The sequence below is a fragment of the Lottia gigantea genome, assembly GCF_000327385.1.
Source record: "Lottia gigantea unplaced genomic scaffold LOTGIsca_46, whole genome shotgun sequence".
Lineage (NCBI taxonomy): Eukaryota > Metazoa > Mollusca > Gastropoda > Lottiidae > Lottia > Lottia gigantea.
The window spans coordinates 1,481,316-1,494,920 of NW_008709614.1; the positions used below are offsets into that span (position 1 = coordinate 1,481,316).

Below are 13,605 nucleotides of genomic sequence, written 5' to 3' on the forward strand. Positions count from 1 at the left end.
ATGTAATATGCAATCCTGAACAATATAATCCTTTATTACATTGAATCGCCTATTAAATTTATTCTATACAAAATAGTCACGTGTTATTTTTCAATGAACATTCCTATTTTGAATACATTGAATCGCCTATTAAATTTATTCTAGTCACGTGTTAATAGTACAATAGTCTATTCATTCCTTTTTCAGTAGCGCAATGCAAAAGGGATTGGTCTATTTCATAGACTGTAAAAAGAGTAACGTTGCTCATCCTACTAAATTAACACGTTTAAAAACAAGATGACTTTAATTTTGAAGCACGAACGACACAAATTAGAAGTTTATTCAGGCGGAACCCTATAGTTCCAAAAATATTCAACTTTCTTTCAAAAAACAAATTATCCCCTTCACCACTTTCTTTGATTCCAGCATTAGTTTCTATTGCTTCAGAGGAAAGTGAAATAAATGAAATAAATAAAATAAGAGAATTAAGAAACAAGAGATTAGAAAAACAAGAAGGAGAAGGATTACTTGAGATTCTTCCACAAGCACTAGACACTTTTTTAAAGATTAAACAATCGGAAAAACGACGACGAAAAGGTTCTCAATTTATAGGATAATTTCTACTAAAATTTTAAAAATGGAAAATAAAAATTACAGACTAGATCCAATCTTTCAATTACATGATCCAATTCAATATTCATTTAATAAGAAAAAGGAGGATTGTATAATCATCTCACCAACTGTTGGTTCTAAATCTCAACTGAATGATGGGGGTAGATTTACCTTCGCAATTAATTCATTGTCAAATTGGCTGCTTCTTTCTGATGCTCATTTCAGATGCGATTTCAAAATAAAAGATGGAACTCCCAATGAGAATCGAGTTCCCAAAGCAACACAACGTTGAAAAACAGTTTCTTCCCAGCTTTACTTAGCGAAATGGTTATGGAATCTTATATAGAAACCATCAAACACCCTGGTGAATTTGATACCATGCTAAAAACAGTTCTATATTCAACTTTGATTCATTTTCTGGATGGATACCTGATGTTGGTGACTGAAGTGTTTTAAAAGAACCGGTTAGAAATGCTCCTAATGATGCAGATGAAGCTAGAATGAAACTTATTGCTCGAAACACAATAGAAAGAGTAGGACAGGTAGTTAACCATGGATTCGAAAAACGAGTACTTCAGTTGATAATAATAGTTGGAGTAATATTACGTAAATTGGAAGTTAAATCCTTTATTTGGTCTGTTGGAACACAGAAAGGTTTCCATAGGGTTACCATATACAATTCATCTACAAAGAGAAATCAATGATGATAAGATATTGTTTGGAGAGAATGCTTCAAATGCAAAGTTAGAAAAAATTAGAAATAACGAATCAACCACTTGGCCAATCGTCAATACTGTTAAACCAACAAGATATTTAATGGTTGGTTTCAAGAATTTACCAGACTCAAAATCAAGATCCTATAATCCATAAAGTTCAAGTATGATTAAACAACGGTAATTACCCTAACCAACCTTTAACAATTAATCCATCCACAAAGGATTATAATGAATTGTATAATATAGAAACTATAAAAACATGTGTTAATTATTTGGAAATCCACCTACGAATATGTAGATTTTGCACTTAATCACCCATCCAAAAGACGTCATGGACGCAGTAGCCAAAGTATGTGCCGACCACGTCACAAACCAACAACCACCAAACAAGGATACCAAACCAAAGAGGAAGAGATCCAGCACGGATGTTCGGAAGGCCGACGTAGTGGGTCAATCAGTGGAAACGCCAAGAAAAGTAAAGGCGGTATCCACGAGTGGCCAACCTCGTCAGTCAAGGAGCGTCTGCAGAAGTACAGGCTCCAGGCCCGTGACAGAGCGCTCTAGAAGCACTTCGCTAGCTAGACCACTGCCCACTGGCTCAGTAACGGAAATGGACGTAGAGGTTTTTACGGCACCCCAAACCCCATGCTAAAACCATACTGATCCATTAAGCCACTAATTATTTTACATTCAATTTCAGGTTTATACAACTGAACATCAATGGTCTGAACGTACCTGAACGAAAGACCCAACTGGTACAGCTACTACAAAGGAAGCAGTATGATGCCGTTTTTCTCCAAGAGTCCAAGCTCGATTCAAGGAATAAAGACCCTATCATCAATGGTTATACTTTGATCAGATTAAACAGACCTAATGCTCTCAACCATCGAAGTGGTGGGGGTCTGGCCATCTACATCAAAAATGGTATATCCCATAGTGAGGTTCTTCTGAAAACCATTGCTCCTCTGGAGGCACAGGCGGTATCCTTTACCGACAAGTCAAAGGTTTTTTCTATCGTTAATATTTATCGACCCGAAGTCAAAGGCAAACGTCAACGATTCAATGAATGTCAGTATGTTTACGATCAGTAACCCGGGACCGACACGTATTGTGGGGCTCGCCAACAACTGACACTAATGGTAGACAAGTTGCTGAGTTCATTGAGGCCAATGACCTGGTTAGCAAAAATGATGGTAGCATTACTTATGTTGGTGCCATTGCTCCTCTTGGTTCGCATCTCGATCTCACATTAGTAAGCAGTCGGTTAGCTAAAGACTGTACGTGGGAAGCAACCAGTGAGACCATTGGAAGTGACCATGTTGTCATTGAAATCACGCTGTCACGCAATGTTGTGAAGGAGGAAGTCATGTGTCAAGGCAAATGGAGAATAGGGAAGGCTAACTGGGATTTCTTTAGGCGTCATTTCACTCGTTCCAAGCTAGATCTGGCAAGGGACGAGGACGTCTCTAGTTTTTCTGGGAAGTTGACTCAGGTTATCACTGATGCTGCTATGGGCTCTATTCCCCGGACTAAGGATGGCATTGCACGTAGGTCACCCAAGTCCTGGTGGTCCGATGAACTCCAGGCTGCCGAGGATGCTCGCAAGCGACGGTTTCAGAGGAAATCGGACCGTTATACTTAGAATACTTAGCGGTCAAGGCTTCTACAGCTGCTCTGTTGCGTGAATCACAAGCAAAGCACTGGCAGGAGTTCTGCAACACATTAAATGAGAAGACCAACATAAGATCTGTCTGGGGTAAAATAGACTCAATGCTTGGTAAACAATCTAATTCTTCCATTCCAACTCTTTGATACAGGGATTCCACAGAATACAGCAATGAAGGAAAAGCCAATTTGTTAGCCAAGTGTTTCTAAAGAACAAGAAGACCTTCTACACCAACCACACTCCAATTCATCATTCGCCCTTAGAGGATGAACGGGATCTTAACGCTCCCTTCGCCCTCGACAAGCTGAAGAAAGCACTGTACAGTTAGAAAGACAGCGCTACTGGTGAAGATAATATCAAGTACAGCATGTTAAAGGAGTTACCAATGGAAGCGTCTACAGTTCTACTAGAATTATTCAACAAATCATGGTATAATGGTACAATTCCAGAAAGTTTGAAAACGGCAATGGTCATTCCTCTACCAAAACCGCAGAAAGATAAAAGTCTATGCAGTTCATACAGGCCTATTTCTCTGACCTCGACTCTATGTAAAACATTTGAGACGATGGTCAATAATAGACTTAGATACCACTGTGAACTAAATGGTCTTATCGATCCCAACCAAAGCGGCTACAGAGAGAAACGGTCAACAATGGATCAAATCATTCGACTTCAACACGACATGGCCGCCCAACTCGGAAAGAAGAACTACTTCAGCGCAGTATTCCTGGATCTGTCCAAGGCCTTTGACTTAGTCTGGGTTGATAGTTTGCTTTTTAAACTTGATAAACTTGGCATTCGGGGTCGCATGTTTAGGTGGATCCAGGACTTCTTAAGGGATCGCCAGGTACAAGTGAACGTCGCCAATTCTCTCAGCGAGAAGCATTCGTTGGAGAATGGCACCCCGCAAGGCTCTGTTATTAGCCCTACCCTCTTCAGCATTATGATCAATGATCTGGCCCTGGATTATGTAAAGCATATAGAGCTCTCGGTTAGCACGGCTCTATGTGCAGATGACAGTTCGATATGGACTGGTCACAATGACCTCAATAAAGTTAAATGGCGTATGCAAACTGCTCTGAACCAAGTTGCTAAATGGGCAAACGACTGGGGCTTCATTATTTCGGAAGCTAAAACCGTCGGTTTGTTCTGCAGCAGAAAGAAAGATCACGACAGTAATGACCTTAGACTGAATGGTGTGAAGATTATGCATGAGAATTCAGTAAGGTTCCTGGGAGTACACTTTGACAAGTGTCTGACTTGGAGTACGCACATTGACTATATCTGTAACCGGTCTACAAAAATCTTAAATGTTATGCGTTATGTTTCAGGTACCACATGGGGAGCAAACAGAGAAACTCTAATGATGATGTACAGGTCACTGGTTCGTTCAGTTATTGATTATGGTTGTATTGCCTATGGTAAAGCAAGCGATACTCAACTGAAGAAACTCGATGTTCTACACATGAAAGCTATACGTATTGCCACCAGGGCAGCCGTAGGTACAAAGAATGAGGCGCTACTTCAGGAGGTGGCTATCTCTCAAATTCTGGGGGAAACTTCAGTATTTGTCCGAAAGCTGTCCAACGTATTCCAGCATCAGAAGATTTACTCGTGTCGGAAATAACCAGAAGAACGGGAGTATTTCTTACGGGCAAGCGGTCACTGATCTATTGAGAGAGCATCAGCTCGATCAAGTAACGATCCTTGAACGACGCCTATCGGCTACTCCGTTTTGGAAGGTTACCAATCCGACAGTCAACACCCAGCTGATCCAGAGTACCAACAAGCACAAGAACCCAGTGGGAGCAAGAGCTCGCGCTCTAGATCTCATTGATTCCGTGTACGCCGACCATTTGAAGATCTACACCGATGGTTCCAAGAGTAGTACCGCAACAGGTTACGGTTTGTGCATCCTAGCAAAAGGCATCCGCATCAGTAAAAGGATCCCCCCGCACTCTTCAGTGTTCACAGCAAAACTTTTTGCCATCAGGGACGCGGTAGCATGGCTGTCCGTCAATCAAACGGAGCATGCCGCGATTCTATCCGACTCGCTAAGCAGCCTCCAATCTATTTTTCTCACCTCTTCTAATTGCAGGTCAGAAGTTTTTTCCGAAATAAGAAGAATGATCCACAACTACCAAACCAACAACGACCAGAAGATTGAATTAGTATGGGTTCCATCGCATGTCTCCATTCCTGGCAATGATCAAGCAGACCGTTGTGCCAAGGAAAGTCTGAGTCTGGAGGATATCGAGCCTGTAGAATACTCCTATTCGGAGTTCTGCAGTATCGTATCTTCTAGGATCAACCAGAAATGGTCTGACATGTTACGGAACCTCGACACCGCAAGATACCAGATTGATCCGAAGATACCAAACCAAACCAAACCAAACTAAACCAAACCATCCATCTGTAGCCATCTGCAAAGTGGCAACCAGACTCCGGACCAACAACGTACTACGAGACCATCAGTTCAACGCCATTAAATGTCGCTGCGGCCACGTTGCCACAAGGTCGCATGTCCTCATTCAATGCACTGAACTGAAACCCGCTCGTAAGCCACTGCTAGAGTACCTGGAAACCAACGGCATGCCACTCACCATACAGAATGTTTAGGCTCCACCCACGGACCACTGGTATACGATAATGGAACTAGTCTTCCATTTTATAACCAAATCTGTCTTGAACAGATAGGCTAAGTTTTTAAACTCAAAGTTTCTTAACACTTTTAAATTATATCCAATCAATTCAACAAGTTTCATTGCAGAAACATTAGAGAACATCTCTCCCCCTTTTGTGAAACCTCCCCCCCCCCCCCTCCCCTTTTCCTCCCTTTTTTCTCACTTTCTTTTTTTTCTTTTTTTTTCAGGTCTTCGAGTTTTCCAACAGATAACAGATAATGTAACCAAACCAAACCAAACCAACGACTACCATTCGACTACCAATCAACAAGAAATACCATGATCAGAACGAGTTTGGAAGAATGAAGGAGACCGAGTAACTCACGCCACACCATCCAGGGCCGATTTTCACCGCCATGTCATTCGACCCGACCAGATCTAACGAAGAATCAACAACCAAACCAACAACACCGAATCATCCAATTTGATCCAATCCAACTACCAACTACTACGACTACCAACAACTACCTAGTTTGCGATATCAGCATCCGCTGGAAGCGAACGTTAACTTGTCATCTACCTACATACCTACCTACTTAATCACCCAATCTTCTGTTTTGATCTGTCAGCTCACCATGAAGATCTTTTCAAAACAGGAGTAAATATAAGTATCCATATCGAAAAAACAAAAGGAGATGTAACCGGTTACTTTTTATTATTGGAAGAAGCAAAACATTTAATTAAAATAGCATATAGAAGAATGATAAGAATTAAAATGAGGGCAGAAACTTATAGGAAAATAATAGAAGCTGTCAAAACAGAAACGCCAACTGTAATAACTTACAATGGTAAAAACATATCTAAAAAAGATAAATACAAACATTGTAAAGCCACGGACGATAATATAGAGTTTGAAAGAATTGACGCGAACGCAAAAGTATGTGGAATTTTACCCCCCTTACCTTTGATGGACTTGCAGCAGCCGGTGCAGTAACTGGTGCAGTATCTGCTACAGTCAGTTCTGCCAACGATGAAAGCAGCTGATGCTAAAACGCAGAAGATCGTAGACATAATTTAGCAGTGGAAAAGGCAGCGAAAGGTTCAGGAGTAGCAGATACATTAAGTACAGTTATAGAATTTGGAAAACGATTTAGCGAAGAAACCAAGAAAACTGTCTAACAAGGAATAAATAAATTAATAGATAGTATTGACACAGGAGAAATGAACGTCAAACATAAGGATAATGCTATAGTTTTTAAAAATATGCGCACCAGAGAGGGACCCCTTCTTTCAAAGTATAAAGGAGATGGAGTGATTTTGGAACAAAATAAATAAGTTAAAAATGAGAAAGAAATTCAAACATTCAGAACATTCAGGAGTTCAGACTTTGGAAAAACACATCTCACTTTTAACATGTTGACAACACCAAACCTTTTAGATTTCGATTCTCTATATATCTACGGAACAACACCAGAGCAATCATATTATCAATTCCTCAAAGCTGTAGAATATTTCCCAACGAAAGACGTTCAATACATATTTCAATATTATGAAGACAACGAAGAAGAAGTGGAAATAAGATATCATAGAGAACTTCATTAAAGCAAAGAATCCATCTTTCAATCCAACCGACATAAAAGTGTTTCTTACGAAAATGTCAATGATCTGGACTTGTCTAATATTGATAGCAATCGAAAAAAACTGGAGAAATCCAGATGATCATGGATATATTTTTATCCCCTGTGTTACATGATGATTGAAATAATGACAATAATATATAGAATTGAATAAGGCCATTTATTTTCTCATAAATGACCGAAAAATCAAAATAAGTATAATACGAATTCACGAATAATATCCTACATAAGTACAAAATAAATCTAACTATTGACATTATAAAGCTAACTAAAATATCGTCATGTAAGATGGGGTAACAAACCGCCAACATATTGGTTTATAATAAGAAACCAATATCCCCCATCCACAACAGTAAAAAGAAAGAAATAAAGGTTAAAAACCTCAAACAGATCCCTGATCCAGTTAGAGGCCAAAATCTTTGAAAAAGACCTTAAAAGAAAAAAAAATCTAAAATAGTAGTATGGAAATACTTTAACAGATTACAGTTACAATTTCTTTGATACTATTTACAAAGTTAGAGTAGGTATTCTAATATATTTCTTGAAAGCATTAGATGACCATCTGCCTATTTGAGCTATCTGATCAAGCCCAAGTGGCTGCACCTATACTAAAAACTATGTGCTTTGTGATGGTTATTTCCTAAGCCAATAAATTTGAGAACATTTTGAAGCTGTTGACGGAAGTAACTGCGAGTTACAGGGGAACCATCCTGCTGATGCCTGCTGAAGGTCTTAATTTTTTAAATCCTTGAAGCATTTTGCGAATCACAAACATATTAGGGGGATCATAACAGTTGGCAAGTTTATGCAAATAACTAAGAGCAGATATATCAGAGCGGACAGTAGCCACAGCAGTTTTAGTATGAAATAGATGAGCTATAAATAATACTAATTGTTCAGAAGGGATTGGCAATTGAAAAGGAAAGTGGAAGTCTGTTTGTAAGAAAAGTTTAAATTTTTGAATACTTCTTTGATAAGCACACACAGATGATGGACACAATGCACTTGTGAATTCAAATTCTGAAAGGTCCGCTGTCCATGTTGGGAAACATTTCTTGAAAGGCTTCCACCTGCAAACGAGATAATTTATCAGCTGCAATATTAGTATGATGGATATGTACTCACATTGAAACAAAACGTTAAATTTCAAAGATTGAATCACAAAATGGCGGACCAATTTCATAAGCAAAATGAATTCAGATGAATTTGACATTGATATGAATAAGGTGGTCCAGCAAATAGGAAATCATCAAGAATATGGACGCAGGGGCTATTCAATTTGGATTCCATAATCCAATGGAGAGCTGTACTAAATTGTTCAAATAATGAGCAGCTATATGACAAGCCCCTTGGACGAGTTTTGTCAAAATAATATTTGTTATCCGTTATGAAACCAGTAAGGTTAAAACTTTCTGGAGAAAGTGGTATTAATTTATAAGCATGTTTTATGTCAGATTTTGAAAGCAAGGAATTTGTTCCAAATGTTTTCACTAACTGCACTGCATGATCAATGGTTAGATACTGCACCGTTGCGAACTCGAAAGGAATACCATCATTAACAGATTCATTTATCGGGTAAGGCAAATAATGAATAATGCGGTATTCACCAGGGGATGTTTTAGGTACAACGCCAAGGGGGGGACACGAAAATTAGGCAGCGGTGCAGCATCAAAAAGCCCTGCAACACGACCCGCAGAAATCTCTTTGCTTATTTTTTCACACAACAAATTTGGAAATACGGCAGCTGATTTTAGATTTGTGTACTTTGGCGGCCAGTAAATAGAATCTTGAAACCATTGGACCAAAAAATTTCACAAAGCCTTTATCATAAACAGACAGCCAGTAATAAAGCCTTGCTGGAAATACAGGTGTTACAATACGAAATTTGTTATGATAAACATTAGGATTTGTGCCACTGGAAGGGGATTTTGTGTCAGTTGCAACCGTGTGCTTCGATTTGGCTGAACGGGATTTGCATTTGATTCTGGGATGTGTACCAGCGCATGTTTGGCATCTATGACCATAGGAGCATTTATCTCGGTGTAAACAAGCTACTTGTTGTCTTGGACAACCTGACTGTAGACAATCTGCTGTTTGGCATGTTTGTTTGTTGGGTTCTACTTGCAAACTGCAAGATAGATCATTCTTACAAACTGTATAGTCGTTTGTAAGAGACTGGATACGGACACTTTCCTTCAATTGATACTAACGCTTACAATATTAACAAACACTTTATTTACATCCAAGAACCTAACTAACACTGAATATTAAACAATAAATATAACTCCGAGTCTAAACCAAAAAGGGGGATTCCACCCCAGAATTCCCATACTCTAGTGCTAACCCAAGAGTGACCCAAGAGTTTACTTGATATCTTTTCCTAAGTTGTATTTATTCCCTCACCCAGATGGTCATTGAAATAAAGGAATCCATTTGACTAAAACCCCTGTGGTTAGTTAGGGTTTATCACACTGGTCAACCACTTATCATGTATATAACCTGAGGTAAGATTGAACAAATCATTCCCCTAAAGTTATTGATAAGTATATTACCGACTGTGTGTTAAAAACAAAGAATGTCGTCTCTGTCATGTGCACATTGGGTATCAAAGGCGATGTAAGATATAACAATAGACAGTTGAAATTATAGTTAAATACTAACACCCCAGCTGTGCGGTAATACTCAAAGAACATGACATCTTACAATAAAGAATATTACAATATAAACAACGCTACATCGGGAACAGTCTCCAGTATTATTGTAGTTGAAGCAAATGGCTTTTTTGGAATTGACTTCGACAGATTTTGTTTATTTGTTTGTTCAGAAAAAGATTTGTTGTTTCGTTTTATCATTTCAGATTGACAGTGTCCCAAGGCATTCTGGATGGTTGCGAAGCCCTCCAATGGCGAATCTTAAAATCATAAGACATGGCAGACATATCAGATAATGGCTAAATTATGGATAGTGTGAATATATTTCATCAGTTGAGTGGCCAATTCAGGCCTTTTTGTGCAATAAATTGCAATGTAGCAATGAAATTCCTGCAACCATTCTGTGATGGTTTCAAGAGGTTTTACAATTGTAGATTGTATTTTAATAGTAAGACCACCTTCTTTATTCTTAACCAAAGAAAATTTATCTTCCAAATCTAAGAGGTGGCATTCATTCAGACGTGGATGCTGAACTGTATTGAGAGGTAGACGGCCTAGCATATGGCGATTGTGAAAATTTGTGGAGCCTAGATGATTTCCTGGAGGTTGACATTCTGAAAAGACACAATTGCAGACCACAAAACTAAGTTATCAACACTTTAAATGTGCCTTTCTGAGTAAATAAAGATTGACTTCCCAAAATGCTCTCTGAATAAGGGAGAAAACGACACAATATTTGCAAATACTAGAAAACCTGCAGGTTAAAGAGTTATGACCAACATCTGTTAGTCAAATTTTATTTTTTAAAAAATGAGTAGTGATTGGAATAATATTTTAAAAAGAAATAGAGAATATATCGAAGCTAAGAATAAAATAAAGGTTGAAAATAATAAATTATAACAACTTGGATTAACAGTGTTATTTGAACCAATATTAAAAACTCAAGAGGATATTAAAAGGAAATTAGCTTTTGGTACTTTAGAGTAGGTGAACTGGCACTGTCCAGGGGAAACAAATCAGATGATATAATTGGCATCTGATCTGTTGGGTTTCGGGGAAGGGAGGGTTTGTTTCTCCCAAATGTACAGGCCTAGGGAGGAGCAGACACTTTATTTAGAAATTAGGATTAAGGGTCTTGATATTGGATTTTCTTCTGTTCTGATTCTGATCTGAAATTAGAAAAAGTAACTCGCCCAATGGGCGAGAAGTATAGTAACTGTTATGTACTGATTGTTTTTAGTTTATTATATGAACAATATTATCATTTAAGTTCTTATTTTAAGAATATGCAACTATCATTTTCTGCTTATAGACATGGGGGAATTTCTTTTGAAGGCTCTTATAGTGGGCATGAACTATCCTGCTTGCTCGATTGCTGGTTGTATTGAACGGGACAACAAAGGGTGCTATGCCTACATTATGATGAATATTTAGTCTTATAGGTCTTGCTGTATTCAATGTCTCGATCCAATGGGCTTCCCTAGATTGACGGAATTTGGTAGTTTCGTCTTCAGGCAAGTCAATTTCTATGCGCTCAATTGGGATTAGAGTGGTCGTTGAGGTTGAAATGATTAGAAACAGACTTGTCTTTCTTTAATTTGACATCCGACCTATGAGCATTAAAACGAGTTCGTAAATTATTCTTAGTTTCTCCTACATATTGTTTGGGGCATTTCTTGCATGAAATTAAATATATTACATTCGAATGTTTACATGTTAGATGTTCCTGGATCGGGTACCTTTTATTCGTAGAGTTGCTTACAAAATAATGAGTTTCTGATATAAAGGGACATGTTTTGCATCTACTGGACAAACATGGAGCACTTCTTAAACCTGGAGGTACTTCGGCATAAAGCCTGTTTTTAGCTGCTATCTGTGCTAAGGTGGAATTTTTTCTGTTTCGTAAAAATGGAGTACCCGAGCTCTTTCAGTTTTGAGAAAACAATCGTACAGGCTTGGTTGAAATCAAAAGATCTTGTGCAAATTCGATGAAATCGTAAAACTTGTAACTTAATTATATCAGAAAAGGTATGTTTCGGGTGAAAGGAAATATAATCAATTGGATCTGTTAGTTCATAAATTTCACCATGAACAAATGAGCACTGTTCATAATCACGAACTATTTGTTTAAGTTCCCTTTTTAATCTTTTAGAGTCAGTTTCACCCTTTCGTATATTGGTTTGAACACGGTTGATTGAGCGGGTAAGCTTTCCACGTAATTGCTTCCTTTGGCTTCGTAGAGCTGTAATCTTATCATCCACGCTCTCATCTATCTGTGCATTCTCTACTGACGTAGGTTCTTGAACATCTTGACTTTGACCTTGACCTGACATCTTTGACGTGATATTCTGGTTACCCATTTCCACCTTATCAACCATTGGGAGAAACTATTAATACATTAAGATGTAAATATCGCAACTTACAAAAATTAATTATAGATGAAATTTCAATGGTAGATCATAAGCTTTTTTGTTACATTCATGGGCGATTAGGGCAAATAAAGGGTACCGATGAGTTATTTGGAAATATCTATGTCATATGTTTTGGAGACCAGTTAAAAGTAATAGTTTATGTCATGAAAGTGTCATAGACCTATGGAACGGTAAATTCAAACTTGTTGAACTTACTGAAATTATGAGACAAAAAGATGATTTAGTTTTGCCCAAACATTGAATAGAATTAGACAAAGAAAAAAAAGTGAACCAATGATTATAATTCTAGAATGATTGATGAAATTCTGTGTCTATCAGTGCTCTAGATTATTCAAAAGATGTTAGAACCATTAAAATGACGCTTAAAACCACATGTGTTAAAGTGACTGATACACCATTAGTGTCTTGCTTAAAAATAGGTGTAAGGTCAAAAGTTATGTTAGTAATTAATTTAAATGTTTCTACTGGTTTGATAAATGGAAGTTTTGGTCAAGTAACATTCATTCAAACTGATCAGAATAATCAAACTGACAATTTTTTTTTTAAATTTGATAATGGTAATAAGTTGGAATAAATGAAGACAGTGTTCCGCCAAATGTACCACGTGGTAGTATTGGTATTGAGAGATATGAAAGCCCTCATTTTAACTATAAGGGCGATGTTAGACGCCAGTTCCCATTACGTCTCGCCTATGCAGTTACTATTCACAAAGTACAAGGTCTAAGTCTATTCATATAGAGGATTTACAGAAACACGGGAAAATGCTAGAAGGTGATATCATTTGTTTAACAGAAACATGGCTAAATAATTCAATAACTCCAGCAAAACTAAAGTTAAATGGTTTCCGTCTTCACCACCATCCTCGAAGCAGCAGCTATGATGACACTAGAGATTTCAAATTTTTGAAAGAAAAAGGGGCACGGAGGAGTAGGAGAATATTATAAGCAAAACAAAAATGTCAACATTTTAAAATTGGAATATAGAACACATTGCTTTGAATATTTTGGATAAAAATATTAACGTAATTGTTATCTATAAACCACCCGTTTATCGATTAGATTTATTTCTCCCAATGTTAGAAAGATTATTAGTTGAATTACAAGAATCTGGTTCAGACTATGTTATTATGGGGGATTTCAACCAAAATATCTTGGAGGGTCATTTGTCTATACTAAATTGTTTTCAAAAATTTGGTTTTCAACAACTTGTTCAGCATTACACTACTGAAGGTGGCACACTTATAGATCATGTTTATATCAGTAAAGAAATTCCGTCACATAATGTTCAT

At 37.7% G+C, this 13,605-nt stretch overlaps 2 protein-coding genes across 2 annotated transcripts; one reads left to right on the forward strand and one right to left on the reverse strand.

Moving 5' to 3' along the window:
• Positions 1-1,658: 1,658 nt before the first annotated feature.
• On the forward strand, positions 1,659-5,940 carry LOTGIDRAFT_164662 (hypothetical protein; the record flags this gene model as incomplete). The annotated part of the gene is made up of 4 exons (XM_009061186.1): positions 1,659-1,813; positions 2,008-2,231; positions 2,396-2,602; positions 5,846-5,940. 4 exons carry the CDS (start codon positions 1,659-1,661, stop codon positions 5,938-5,940), a joined length of 681 nt encoding a protein of 226 aa, XP_009059434.1.
• Positions 5,941-6,409: 469 nt separating this feature from the next.
• LOTGIDRAFT_164663 (hypothetical protein) lies at positions 6,410-12,245 on the reverse strand (the record flags this gene model as incomplete). Its single annotated transcript, XM_009061187.1, has 4 exons — positions 6,410-6,457; positions 6,560-6,643; positions 10,312-10,499; positions 11,972-12,245. The coding sequence occupies 4 exons, from the start codon at positions 12,243-12,245 to the stop codon at positions 6,410-6,412; spliced, it is 594 nt and encodes a 197-aa protein (XP_009059435.1).
• Positions 12,246-13,605: the final 1,360 nt, after the last annotated feature.